Source organism: Malaya genurostris, chromosome 3 (genome assembly GCF_030247185.1).
Source record: "Malaya genurostris strain Urasoe2022 chromosome 3, Malgen_1.1, whole genome shotgun sequence".
Taxonomy (NCBI): Eukaryota; Metazoa; Arthropoda; class Insecta; order Diptera; family Culicidae; genus Malaya; species Malaya genurostris.
Genome location: NC_080572.1, coordinates 95,075,670 through 95,090,417, shown reverse-complemented (window position 1 = coordinate 95,090,417; position 14,748 = coordinate 95,075,670). Strand labels below are relative to the sequence as shown.

Sequence of the window (14,748 nt, the reverse complement as noted above, 5' to 3'; positions counted from 1 at the left end):
TATATAGAATATTTTGGTATTTTGAATTCCCACGAACCGCAATGCGCTACTTAATGACGGACATTTGCCGACGAATTTTCTATCGTCGTATGTTATCAGACAACATGAATTTCGATGAAATAAAAAAGGATGTGAATGTTGCTAGAGATATGCGGCAGCTGAAAAGTCAGCGACTTTTTTACGTGCACTCCGTGCACTATTGCTGATCACAACAGAAATGATTTCCTGTATCATTCATTTCCGAATTTACAAGAAGAAGCTTTTACATCAACAAATACACGTTTTTCTATAAAATGTAAACGTTTATTGTGGTGATTTTTTCAGGAAATAGGGCAAATCAGTAATATAATTAGGTATTTCAAAAATGCGCTCATTGAAAATATTGGACGTCACATTCCAAAAACCTCCCCCCCTTCCCCTTGTCACAAAAGGTCACGTTTTATGAAACACTCCCCTCCCCCTTGCGGCGTGACGTCTTTTATGGACAGCCCCTTACCGTGAACAGCAATCGATACAGAATCATGAGCAATGATTTTTGGTTGGCAAATCTTCAAAATATGAACGCGGACAAAATTTCGTTTCAACAGGATGGTACCACTTGTCATACTGCGGCCGAAACAATCGACTTATTGAAATAATATTTCAACGACTACATTATTTCGAAAATTACCCGAATAAATCGGAACCATACCTTTACGTCCACAGGAATGGTATTTCGAGGATAAAAATCATACAAAACTGGCAATTTTCTCAAACAATTTTTAGCGATAAACGATAAAAGGAACGGTTTGTTTATAATCCATTTTAGCATAACTCCCCGCATAATTAAAAATGGCAACTGGTATAGTTCAAATTATATAAATATCTTTTGTGTTGTGGTAACCTCATTTGTTAAGGCAGACCCTGTCAGCTTTGAGCGGAATCAATCTTCAGTTCAGCAACGCCATCGCACGGCATCACATTCAACATATCTTGTCAATTGTATGAGTGCGCAGTGCTACTATTTTGGCGCGCACGAATTTGACATTTCTTTCCCATACTTCTATGTACGAGATTCGATGCGAACTCGCGTGAGGGTGCCATGCTCGCAAAAAAAGGGTGTTGCCAATGATTTGTTCTAGAAATGTGAGAGCTGGATATCTTGTTAATATGAAGTCTTTGGTTAAGGTCTGTGTTTGATGATATGATTTGTTGTTGCAATACCGTGTTTAACGTTGAATCAAACACAACATGGATTTGTTTTGGTAAACAATATGATCTCAACAAAAGCTGATTTTCGATACTCAGGAGAGAAATAATAAGGCATTTTATATAAGAAAAATAAAAAATATCTCTAAAGAAAGATCTCACCAGTACCCTTTTACTCCTTTTCGCATTGCTGTTAAATTTAGGAACGCGAGATGAGACCAATTTTAGATTTTCATGTTGAATAACACGATTGACTTGTAGATTTTCACACATTCCATAGAAATCTGATAACACCGACAATGATGGCGCTTCGAACGGTTAATATTCTCAGTTTCCGCCGCTTGAGCATTTTTAGTTTTGAGAATCAAATATATTCAATAAATAGCACTCTCTCTACTAAACACACACTTGCCACACCTCCACTATAACTCAAAATAACTGTTCCGATAAAATTTTTACCTATACGTATCAAACAACACATTGAAATTAGACTTTTTTAAGAACAACACTTAAACACCGCATCGTACTCCCAGTGATGCCAACAGAAATGTAGAGAAAATAAAATGAACAAAATAACTACACAGAAAAGTAATTGCATATCTGTTCAATTTAAGTCTCATTGTGATAATAATAACATTATATTCATTGCCGTTTCAACCTTCCGAGCGAACGGACGTGATTTGGATTTACTGCGAAAGCATTGAAAACCAGTTGTGTGTGTGTGATAAAGTGGTCGGACGATATTGTGTGATACACAATAGTGCTTTTTCCTCTGAGAGGTTTTTTTTTTCGCATTATATAATAGAACAGTGCCTTATTGCGAGCGGTCGATCGAAACGGTACCGTTAGCCGATTATTGTTTCGCCGATCAAGGCCAAGTGTGAGGATTATAAACAAGCGGCCATTGTGTGAGGATTATAAATAAGTGTGCCTTTTCCTCTCGGAGGTTTTTTGCACACCATCAAAGCGGCGATACGCCGATCGACGACGTCCAGCTTGGTGTCCCCCGTTGGATCTTAGTTAAGTACCTTTACGTCGTTTATTTTTATTTCTTTATTTGACCATTATATTTCCCCCCGAATCATTTGTTTTTGCGCGGAAGTAGTTCCGCTATGCCTATTTTAAATCCTGCCCCCCCCCCGCTCCCGATGTTCAAATGGAGACTTCCCTTGTCAGTGAAAAGTCCCGCATAAAGAGCTATCCTGATGGGCTCGCACTACCGGCCGGGCCTTACGCGGTCTATTTCCGGACCAAATCAAAGGAAAAAAACTGAATATTTTAAAAATATCGCGGGACCTGAATTCGCGATATAATACCATAAAAAGTATAGATAGAATACGGCCAGGCAAGCTCAGGGTCCTGTTTACCAGCTCAAAACAGGCTAATGAGCTTGTTCAAAAGGATCCTTTTACGCTGGAGTACCGCGTCTACGTGCCAGCTCGTGAAGTCGAAATCGACGGTGTGGTCACCGATTCGAGTTTGACTTGCGAGGATATTCTTAAGTACGGGGCGGGTTGTTTTAAAGACCCCTCACTTAAGAATGTCAAGATACTGGATTGCAAGCGATTGCATTCAGTATCGATCGCCGGGGATGGAACAAAGTCTTATCCCCAATCAGACTCTTATCGTGTGACCTTCGCCGGCTCGGCATTGCCCAACTACATCCTCTTGGACCGGGTTCGTTTGCCTGTTCGTCTATTTGTACCCCGGATAATGAATTGTACCAATTGCAAACAACTGGGGCATACAGCTACTCATTGCAGCAATAAGCCACGTTGTGCTAACTGTGGGGAAGCTCATGCGGACGGCTCTTGCGGTAAGGATGCTGAAAAGTGTCTCTACTGTAAGGAGGGTCCGCATGACCTCTCTGACTGTCCCGCTTACAAACTGCGAGGAGATCGGATGAAGCGTTCCCTGAAGGAACACTCCAAGCGTTCCTTTGCCGAGATGGTTAAGAGTGCCACCCCTCCTAAACAGGCAACGAATCCATATGCCTGCTTGTCAACTGACGAGAGCGATTCTGACGACCCTTTGGAAGGTCCATCTTCAGCGGTCCCTCATAGCTGTAGGAAAAGAATGAATAAATCTTCTCATAAGCTACCTAGTAAGGGTTCGAAGGTGTCTTCCGAAGGGCTTCGAAAAGTTACAGCTAACGGGAATCGGGAAAAATCACCGAAGCAAAAAGCTCCTGGTCTCGGAAAACTCAATTCCGAGATGGAATTCCCACCGCTTCCAGGGACTAAAAAATCCCCAAGCGTCCCTGAAAATCCACCAGAGAACCAACTAGGTGCTGGACTTATAAAGTTCTCTGATGTTGTGGACTGGATTTTTACAACTTTCAATATTTCAGACCCTCTTAGAAGCATTTTAATTGCTTTCATGCCAACAGTAAAAACATATTTGAAGCAGTTGACTGCAAATTGGCCCCTTCTTTCAGCGATTGTATCTTTCGATGGCTAAATCATCCACCGAGGTCACGGATCTAATCACTGTTTTACAGTGGAATTGCAGAAGTATTATCCCAAAAATAGATTCATTTAAATTTCTAGTAAACAATCTGAAATGTGACGCATTTGCATTGTGCGAAACTTGGCTAACTTCTGAAATACCCTTAAACTTTCACGATTTTAACATTATTCGTCTGGATCGAGATAATCCCTATGGAGGAGTACTTTTGGGGATCAAAAAGTGCTATTCTTTCTATCGCATTAACCTCCCCTCGATACCAGGTATTGAAGTTGTCGCATGTCATGTTACAATCAAAGGTAAGGACCTTTGCATTGCTTCCATCTACATTCCCCCAAGAGCCTCGGTTGGGCATCGGTGGCTCAGTGATATCGTAGAGCTCCTTCCTGCACCGACGTTGGTTTTAGGAGACTTTAACTCACACGGTACGGGATGGGGCTGTCTTCACGATGATAACAGATCAACTATGATCCATGATATCTGCGACAACTTCAATATGACAATCTTGAATACGGGAGAAATGACACGGATTCCTGCACCACCAGCAAGACCAAGTGCGCTGGATTTATCCCTTTGCTCGACATCGCTACGGTTGGATTGCACGTGGGAGGTAATTCCTGATCCCCACGGTAGCGATCATCTACCGATCGTAATATAAATCACCAGCGGCTCAAAACCATCGAAGGCAATCAATGTTTCGTATGACCTCACACGAAATATTGATTGGAATAGCTATGCGACCTCGATGTCTGAGAAACTTGAAAGAACTCAACAACTTCCTCCGGAGGAAGAGTACACGTTTTTGGCTGGCTTGATTCTCGACACCGCGACTCAAGCTCAGACGAAACGTGTACCCGGCGCGAAAACTAACATCCGTCCTCCCAACCCGTGGTGGGACAAAGAGTGCACAAATTTAAACGCGGAGAGAGCCTCCGCGTACAAAATATTCAGAAAAAATGGAACACCTGATAATTACCGGAATTACGCGGCGTTAGACGTTAAAATTAAAAACTTGATTAGAGCTAAGAAACGCGGTTACTGGCGTCGGTTTATAGACGGCTTAACGAAAGAAACATCTATGAGTACTCTTTGGAACACAGCCCGACGAATGCGCAATCATAACACCACGAATGAAAGCGAGGAATATTCCAACCGCTGGATATTCGATTTCGCTAAAAAAGTATGCCCAGACTCTGTTCCGGAACAGAAGATCACCCGCGCCGCGACACCAAATACAAACGAAACACCGTTTTCGATGGTAGAGCTCTCACTTGCACTCTTGTCATGTAACAATAAAGCCCCGGGATTAGACAGAATAAAATTCAACTTGTTGAAAAATCTGCCAGACCCCGCCAAAAGGCGCTTGTTGAGTTTATTCAATAAGTTCCTTGAGGACAACATTGTTCCACATGACTGGAGACAAGTGAAAGTGATCGCCATTCAAAAACCAGGAAAATCAGCCTCCGATCACAATTCGTATCGGCCGATTGCTATGCTTTCCTGTATCCGGAAATTGTTCGAAAAAATGATTCTCTTCCGTCTAGACAATTGGGTCGAAACTAATGGCTTACTTTCAGATACACAATTTGGTTTCCGCAGGGGTAAAGGAACGAACGATTGTCTTGCGTTGCTCTCAACAGAAATTCAAATGGCATTTGCTCGTAAGGAACAAATGGCGTCAGTTTTCCTTGACATTAAGGGGGCTTTTGACTCAGTTTCTATAAATATCCTATCTGAGAAGCTGCATCAGCATGGTCTTTCGCCAGTTTTGAACAACTTTTTACATAATCTATTGTCTGAGAAACACATGTATTTCGCGCATGGTGATTTGTCGACAATACGATTCAGTTACATGGGTCTTCCTCAGGGCTCATGCTTAAGCCCCCTTCTATACAATTTTTACGTAAACGACATCGATAAATGTATCAACACATCTTGCACGCTAAGACAACTTGCCGACGACAGCGTTGTGTCTATTATAGGACCCAAAGCTGGCGATCTGCAAGGGCCGTTACAAGATACTCTTGTCAACTTATCCACATGGGCTCTTCAAATGGGTATCGAATTCTCTACGGAGAAAACTGAGCTGGTTGTATTTTCGAGAAAGCGAGAACCAGCACAATTACAGCTTCAACTAGGGGGTGAAACCATAGCTCAGGTCTTCACATTTAAATATCTCGGGGTCTGGTTCGACTCCAAAGGCACCTGGGGATGTCACATTAGGTATCTGAAAAGAAAATGCCAACAAAGAATCAACTTTCTTCGTACAATAACCGGGTCGTGGTGGGGTGCCCATCCAGGAGACCTGAACAGGCTGTACCAAACAACGATATTGTCCGTGATGGAATACGGATGCTTTTGCTTCCGATCCGCGGCGAACACTCATTTCATCATGCTGGAAAGAATTCAGTATCGTTGTTTGCGTATTGCCTTGGGTTGCATGCAATCGACTCATACGATGAGCCTCGAAGTGCTGGCGGGTGTTCTCCCATTGAAAAACCGGTTCTGGGATCTCTCATATCGTTTGCTCATTCGATGCGACATTTTGAATCCTCTGGTGATTGAAAATTTCGAAAGGTTAGTTGAGCTTAATTCTCAAACCCGTTTTATGTCCTTGTATTTTGATTACATGGCTCAGAATATTAATCCTTCTTTGTTTGTTTCCAACCGTGCTCATTTCTTGGATACTTCTGATTCTACTGTGTTTTTCGACACATCCATTAGAGAAGAAATTCGTGGAATTCCGGCTCACGTGCGCCCTCAAGTGGCCCCAAATATTTTTTATAATAAATTTAGAACAGTCAACTGTGAAAAAGTGTTTTACACTGACGGATCAAACATCAACGAGTCCACAGGCTTCGGCCTCTTCAATCAAAACATCACCGCTTCTTACAAACTCAGTGATCCGGCTTCAGTTTACGTCGCAGAATTAGCTGCTATTCAGTACACCCTCGAGATCATTGAAACGTTGCCCAAAGACCATTACTTCATTGTCACGGACAGTCTAAGCTCAATAGAAGCTCTCCGGGCAATGAAGCCAGGAAAGTATCCCCCATATTTCCTGGGGAAAATACGGGAACATTTGAGTACTTTATCTGAACGGTCTTATTTAATATCGTTAGTCTGGGTCCCTTCGCATTGTTCCATTCCGGGCAATGAAAAGGCAGACTCATTGGCTAAAGTGGGCGCATTAGAAGGTGATATTTATGAAAGACCAATCTGCTTCAATGAATTTTTCAGTATTTCTCGTCAGAAAACTCTCGAAAGTTGGCAAACTTCATGGACGAATGACGAACTGGGACGATGGCTACACTCCATTATTCCTAAGGTATCAACGAAACCGTGGTTCAAGGGGATGAACGTGAGTCGTGATTTCATTCGCGTTATGTCACGACTCATGTCAAATCACTATACATTCAACGCACATCTCCGGCGTATCGGGATCGTGGAGAACGGGCTCTGCACCTGTGGCGACGGTTATCAGGACATCGAGCATGTCGTGTGGTCGTGCGTAGAGTATCGCGACGCCAGGTCGAAGCTACTGGAATCCCTCAGGGCCCGAGGTAGACCGCCTGAGGTTCCGGTTCGGGATGTGTTGGCGAGTCGGGATAGTTCATATATGCTTCTCATATACCAGTTTCTCAAACACATTAATATACAAGTGTAATCTGTTACATCTGGCTTAGAAAGTTCCTCCTATTTATCGACGTTGTTTCAACTGTGGCTAAGAATTATTTCTCAACTGCAGGTTCGACACTAACTTCCGCCGATTATCCCGATTCCTCATCTGTCCACCATCTTCATCGGAACTAACAAGATCTTTTTGCTGTCACTAACCTTCGCTTCCCCCCTCCCCGTCTCTTCACCATCTCGATGTCAACTAATTAGATCTCTGTCGTTTTAGTCATTTCATTCCCATATCCCCTTTTTACTCCGTTTTCCGCAATATTTACTTCGCTATATTTTTTTTTTCATTTTTTTCTGTAACAACACCATCATCGCCCACGGAAACTTATCAACAGCATGCGGGCCACCCGCCGGGTATTCGTAACCTGGGGGTGTTTCCCGCGGACCCACACGGACCGAAGAATGCGGCCAACATGAATATTCACCAACGCCATATGGAAGACTCTCATGAAATATTCAATTCACCGGCCGATCACCACATGAAGGCTGGATCTGCCAAAGTCAACCACTGCGACCCAAATATGACATTACTTAATGATACAACCCTAGTTTTAAGTTAGTCGTAAACTTTAAATTAGTAAAAGCCCTTGGCATCTTAGAGCTTAAGCAGTGTGCCTTAAACATTATATTCTTGAATAAAAAAAAAAAACATTATATTCAATCGATAATAGCGTTAAATGAATATTTACAGCAGAAAACCACTAGTGCTTGAAAATGTAATATTAGCCTTACGTAACTGCAGTGTTTTCATACATTTAAATTACTAATATACGGTTTCAACGTAATGCTTTATGACATTTATGTACTATTAGTGTTGATGTTCATGCCAGTTTAGTACTATTGCCTAATGCTCATGGTTACATGTAGTATCGCAATTTAAAATCGATTAGAAAAACCGTTTTCGATTTCGATGAAATTTAAAAAAATATTATTCCAGATACCCTGTTGCTAGTTGCCTGATATTAGAGAAAAACGTATCGTATGGATAAGAAAAAGTTTGGAATGTCTTTGCAGTTCTCTGCAGATGAACTTTTTATCCTAAATGAGATCCTCAACTAGCAATCAAACACACATTACAAACCCAATTCCCCGGGGTGATGGTCTAGTTTACTGTCTATATTTTTTAGAAAAGTTTCGAAATTTCAATATTTTTGCCTTTCTCATATAGAAAGGCTATGCAATCGATGTGAAAACCGATTTTACAACCGAGGCCATATACCATTCGACTCAGTTCGTCGAGATCATAAAATATCTCTCTCTTTCTCTGTGTATGTGTGTATGTGACAAATAATGTCACTCAATTTTCTCAGCGGAACCGATTTTCAAAAACATAAATTCAAATGAAAGGTCTTAAGGTCCCATATAAAGTTCCTGAGTTTCATTTGGATCCGACTCCTGAGTTTCATATGGATTCCGGTTCCGAAATTACAGGGTGATATGCACCAAAAAAGGAAAAAAATAGTCACACACGTTTCTCAGAGATGGCTGAATCGATTTTCACAAACTTAGATTCAAATGAAAGGTATTATAGCTTCATACAATTTTCTTGAATTTCATTTGGATCCGACTTCCGGTTCCGGAATTACAGGGAAATATGTGCTAACTTATTAAAAAATGCGCATTCAATTTTCTGGGAAATTTTTTATCCGATTTTCACAAACTAAGAAGCAAACAAAAGGTCTTAAAATTCTTTAAAAAGTCTCCGAATAGTTGATCCAGATCCAACTTCCGATTCCGGTATTACAGTGCAAATTTCCAATTTCATGAGTATTTTTTCACAAGCGATAGCGAAACGAGGTGCACATTTTTATAAAACTTACTGCTAAATTCATCTAGTTGGTAGATCTTGTTAGTAAGTAAATATATAAAACTGTTTTGGCACTACTAGTCCTCGGTTTCCGCTTTTGAAAGCACCGATAATAGTAAAGAAAATCTCCAAAAACGGAACTCACTTCGATTTCTCAGCAACGGTGAGGCCGACTTTCACGAATCATGATTCCAATTAAAGCTCTCATTGTCTTCAAATATACTATGTAATTTCATCCTGATCCGACTTTCAGTTCCGAAATTATAGGGCGAAGAGTGTCAAAAAATTCAAATCCTCATTCAAAATGACAATGCAAAGCTAGTACGTGACGGTACGTGCAGCTTTGCTCCGTTCGCAGCGTGATTTGTTCAATTTTGTATAGCGTGCAGGGTTGCCATATTAAAATTATCAATTTGTACCTACTTATGAGTGTTATTAAAAGATCATGATAACGATGCTTTTGTATAAAAGTACACTTATTGCCTTTTTCATATAGAAAGTTTATGCAATCACTTGAAATCTTCTAGTGATATTATTGAAAATATAAGTAATATGAGAAAGGCATCATTACACCACTAGGTGGATTAAAAAAAGGTTTTTCTTAGTTAGGACCAGTAGCCTTCGAACATCGATTATAATCAGATGAGTAATAAATGTCATCAAATATCCCCAACTGCACGCTTTCGCGCATGGTAATGCACAAGATATTGTTTTTAATTCGCCAAGTCGTATTCTCTTATGAATCATAAACCGATTGATTGCATTCAACGTGCTCGATGTAGAAGCTACTGCACGCATAGAGCACTGCATGGAAACACAAATTATCACGATTTGGGTAAAATTCGCACGGTGCGCTTGATAGTTGCTATTTTTAAATCTTACCGATGAATCATGCTTCTACAACCGCCTTGGCTAGGACCCCGATGGGGCTTCGAGACGGGCAAATGACCAGCGCTGTGTGTAGCTTGGATATGCTCTATCGTGCATACGGTCATCTCCGACCATTCGGCGGGTGTTTGAATTTCCCGCGCCAGCTCTAGCGCGTATTATGGCCGTACCCCTATGCGTTGTAGCGGGTGGAGCGGCCCGAAAATATGCCACTCTAACCACTGTTTTGTTCTATTTTCATCCATTTTTCGAATTTTCTCTGCCTTTTGAGAGTACTGCACGATCGCGAGAGCGCGTTTTCCCGGAAAGCAAAATATATGGAATTGTTGCAATCCGTCAAGTGTTGTTTCGCTAGGCCTAGTAGGAAGTTTAAATCTCGAGACATTGCTACGTGGTTGCTCAAAATGTTTAGGAACCGTTTGGAAATATGTTGCAAAATATAGAAATGTTTAGAGTTGGGTCGATTTTATCATTAACTGTGAAATTTAATTGAAGACGATTGTTTTTTCTTTTCAGTTGGTGGTGGCATGCAAGATTTCTCTAAAGAAGAATTTGGTCTTCTCGGAGCAAGTGTTGTAGGAAACGATAAGGATATTACCTCAACGCCGTCATTGATTATCTCTGGAATTCAGACTCATAACTACAACTCTCATATAAACATCAACCATCTTCAAGTGCTTCAACATAATCAAGTCACCGGGAATGGCTCGGTGCCACTTGGCAGTGCGTCGGTGGTGGATGACATCAAACTAAATCAGACAAACGAGCTTATTGAAGCTAACGAGAGTGGTAAACTGGAGGAGGTGGATCGAGATTTGTACCCCTGGAGTACAAACAATATTGGAAGTCAGTTTCTGTAAGTATTTTTTGTCATACATGGCAGACGGAAATTATTTCGATTTCTTACATTTTCTCACAGGCGCAGCTCGGATGATCCACTCATCTCTGGCGGAACCAACGACAATCAGAACGATAATGAGCTTAGTGTTGTCACAGCTTCTCAGTCAATGTGTTCATCGCCTACACCCCCACCAACGCAGAAGCATCCGAACCGTATCGCTGTGCCAACATCAGTCCTTTCGCCAGAGCTACCAGATACTTCAATTGCTTCGCTATCTGCTGCCAGAAAAACTACGAACGGATTATCGAATCGCCGTGGCACATCGACAGGTGGAGCCGGACGCCAGCGACGCAAAGGGCCCCTCAAGCTACGGTTTCACCATCAAGCTCTGCCACCAGAATATCTGGACCATTATGAGGCAACCCAAATCGCTACAACTAAACGCATTCAACAACAACAGCAGAAAAACCATAGTGGAAACCGGTCGAGCAGAATGGAAAGACACGCCCTTCAGGAACGTGAAGATAAAACTAATGAAACGGTGAGGAATTGGTTGCAAAAAATTCTAGAACTGCAAAAGGAAGGCGTCTCACTAGCTCCGGTTCGAGATGATATCGAAACTAGTGCTGAGGCTAACTCGAAAAGTGGTACGAATAATCAGCAAACCCAACGGAACAAGGTGGTTAGTTATACTGACCTTCCGTACATGGGTGAAATGACATTGGATAATTCGAAACCGAGAAGGGGTAGGAAACCTAAAAAAGCAGATATTTGTCATCTTATTTACAAAAATTATGGCACCATTCTTCCGGGAACTCCAAAAACTGATTTTACCCCTGATAAATCTAATAATGGAAACAGAGCGCAAACTAGAAGCAGTAGTTTGCTGGAACGACGATTGATGTCCGCAGAAAAAAATCTAACAATGGACAATGGTAAAGTGAAACGTGAAGAACCTCTCAATCTTTGTGTTCGGGATAGTGGAGCTGACCCACTCGCACTGTCTAGTTCTGAGGACGAAAGTGATGAGGTGTTTGATTCCTCCTGCCCTACTCCAATTATCACTCCAACAGACATCAACACAGATCAGGTTCTTGCGGCAAACATGAAAATGTCACTGACGAACCTTCACAGTACAGCAGTAGGAACGTCATCCAGTGGTGAAACTCCTTCGACGGCCGAAACCCCCCCAGGATATATGTACTGGCCAAACATGGGCAATTTTATTCATCCTATGGCTTTGTACTATCAGAAGCTGGTTGATTCTAACAGCACAGTACCACCTGGTCAGTCAAGCTCATCTACCTCCAACTCAGTCCCAACTACTCCCACCGAATCGATACTTCCCAAAACACCAATAAATTCAACAAAAAACTCAACCCCACCTCCCTCATCACCATCAACAACGAAACGAGAGCACCATCAAACACTAGTCCCCAAACCAATATCGCAACTTATTAAGCCGGAAAATACGGCGAAAGTCGCTACGGACACACATTCACCCACAAACAAGACATCACCAACAACTCAGAAGCGAAAACGATCGGCCATATTTATTCCTCCCGTACCAGCGGAGAACAGTACAAATCCGGCCACAGAAGTTAGCATCTGTAAGTTTAAATTCACCGGTGGTGCAAAGCCGTGCCTTCAAGAGAAAAAAATGCTCAGCGTAGATTCCGGAGGAAACTTCCGTTATTACTCCGGGACCGGCGATAAATCGATGCGTGGTTATGAATTTTTTCCTCGAGAAAGTCTGCAGCAGAGCAGTCTTCATGCAACGACCACTACAGGAGCTTTTCTCAATACACCACCGGTTGAGAAAATCGCTTGCGATTTACCACCACCATCGCTCGGATTGAGTAATGAAATTTTACAGATCCCAGATTTTCCTAGTGCCGCTAATCTGAGCGGTATGATTTCACCAGGTGGTTCCTCCCATCAGCATCGGCGTCTACTCCGTTCAGAGTCAAGTGAAGCACGTCGAGCGCGACGTCGTTCACGCCGTACCACTCAACGTGAAACACTGGAGAAAACCTTCAAAGAAAAAGGTTTTCTCATTCAAACTCAGCAGCTCCAGTCGGCCGAAGGTGCGACTTATTGTAAGTTTAGACAATTACGTAAATTTACCCGCTATCTCTTCCGAAGCTGGAAAGACTATCTTCCTGGAGAACTACAACAGGGAACAGGAGCAGAGCATCCTCATGATGGGCTGTCCGTGAATGCCCTGTCCGAAGATCTGTTACTCGACGACAACAGTCCGCTACTCGATGGGCCCAGCTCATCAATGATATTAGACCAATTGCGTCGGGAGAGGGCTGATCGGTTATCTTCCCTGTCACCAGTTTCGACGACACCGACTCCAATGCAATCACTGTCACGCAGATCTCTGGATGAGTCGTCTCCATCACCACCGCCACCGCCGTCGACAGTGCCACCGCTGCTGTTGCATTCCGACCAGTTCATCAAACAGGGAAGACAAAGCTGACACACCTTTAGCTTAGAAAATGTGCTTGCCAAAGAATAGTCGTAAGTTTATCATAGCTAAATACATTTTGTTTTGGTCGCAATTAGGGCGATAGACGGACGAGAATATTAGGAACAATAATATTATTCGTGGAAATTCTAGTCGTTTTTTGTAATGATCCCTTTTTCCAATATATATTTTAATTATTTCTGTGTTCTGTACAATAATAACTAAATTTCAACGTTGCCATAAGTCAAACTTTCTTTCACGTTATGTAAAAAAGTGTTTACTATTTTATATGTCATTAAACTAATAAAATAGAAGTGAAACTTCTGATCATTTTACTATTACAGTTCAAATGCTCTTTCTTTCCGAAATTCATGATAAACTGAGGTTTTTGATTATGTTAGCAATGTTACTGCTAACTAATTTCCGATTATTAGTTAATAAATCTTATTAGTTGCAAGGGTATAGCTCAAGTTGTAGTGTTAGATATATTTTCCATCGCTTTCTTCCCATTATTGCCATCTTTCGGGTAATTTGTGGATACCTTGCCAGTAGAAATGACTGCCTTTGGTGTTGAATCACCGGGTGAGCCAGCGAAACAAAAATATATGGTAGTCGGATTGGGCTAGATCTGGTGAGTAAGTCGCTTGGTGAAGCATTACCAATTGGAGACATCCCAGCGTGACGCGAACACCCTTCGACTTGTGCGAAGGTGCATTGTCGTGGAACAAAATCAATAAATCGAACATCTCTTTACATGAGTAATATTTCATAAACATTGAATTCTACAATATCACGTCACTATACACATTCACTATATATTTCACAACACTTTAAATGTGTATATAAGACCGTTTAATTTAAACATCTTTATATATTTGGTCGTTGACGTTGTCGGTCGTTATTTACGGCTTGATAAGATCCGAAATATCCAGGCGGGATTTATCGAAGAACATCTCCAGGCCAGTGATCTGCATGGTGCCCGTTTTAAGGGCTGAGGACAGTACCGTAAAGTGGTAGGTTTTTTGCTATTTTCTCGTTTCAAATTAAATTTTCTTGGAAACGGTGCAGAATATAGAAAAACCCACCTGACAATGTCTTCGAAATTCAGTTGAGAATATTCTGTGAAATTTTCAGAATGATTCATTGAGTTTAGCGGTCGAGTTGTATTTTTTTCTGACTGAAGAACTGCTGAAAATTGGAACGCTCGGAAATGTATACCTCTACTTGTTCATGGAATATCTCGGCTTTGAAAGCTTGTATCATAAATCTACCGTGACAAGGTCTAGATAATTTAGTTTAGATGCGATTAGTACATAAAAACATATATGTTATCGCGATAAAAATAAAGTCTTGTATTTTTCTGTGAAACAAAGTCAGTTTCAATGCATCCACCATTTA

General features: G+C 41.6%; 1 protein-coding gene across 4 annotated transcripts in view; it reads left to right on the top strand.

Moving 5' to 3' along the window:
- The window catches only part of LOC131435637 (uncharacterized), a 52,088-nt gene extending 38,490 nt beyond the window's left edge, over positions 1–13,598 (top strand). For 2 of the 4 annotated variants that reach the window (XM_058603734.1, XM_058603733.1), the window contains exons 2-3: positions 10,553–10,892; positions 10,956–13,598. In XM_058603734.1, the coding sequence (XP_058459717.1) occupies positions 10,564–10,892; positions 10,956–13,362 (2,736 nt within the window). In that variant the 5' untranslated portion in view covers positions 10,553–10,563 and the 3' untranslated portion in view covers positions 13,363–13,598. Of the gene's footprint in view, positions 1–10,317; positions 10,491–10,552; positions 10,893–10,955 lie in introns of those variants that run through there. The other 2 variants (XM_058603736.1, XM_058603735.1) reach the window with 2 other exon arrangements.
- The last annotated feature ends 1,150 nt before the right edge of the window (positions 13,599–14,748 follow it).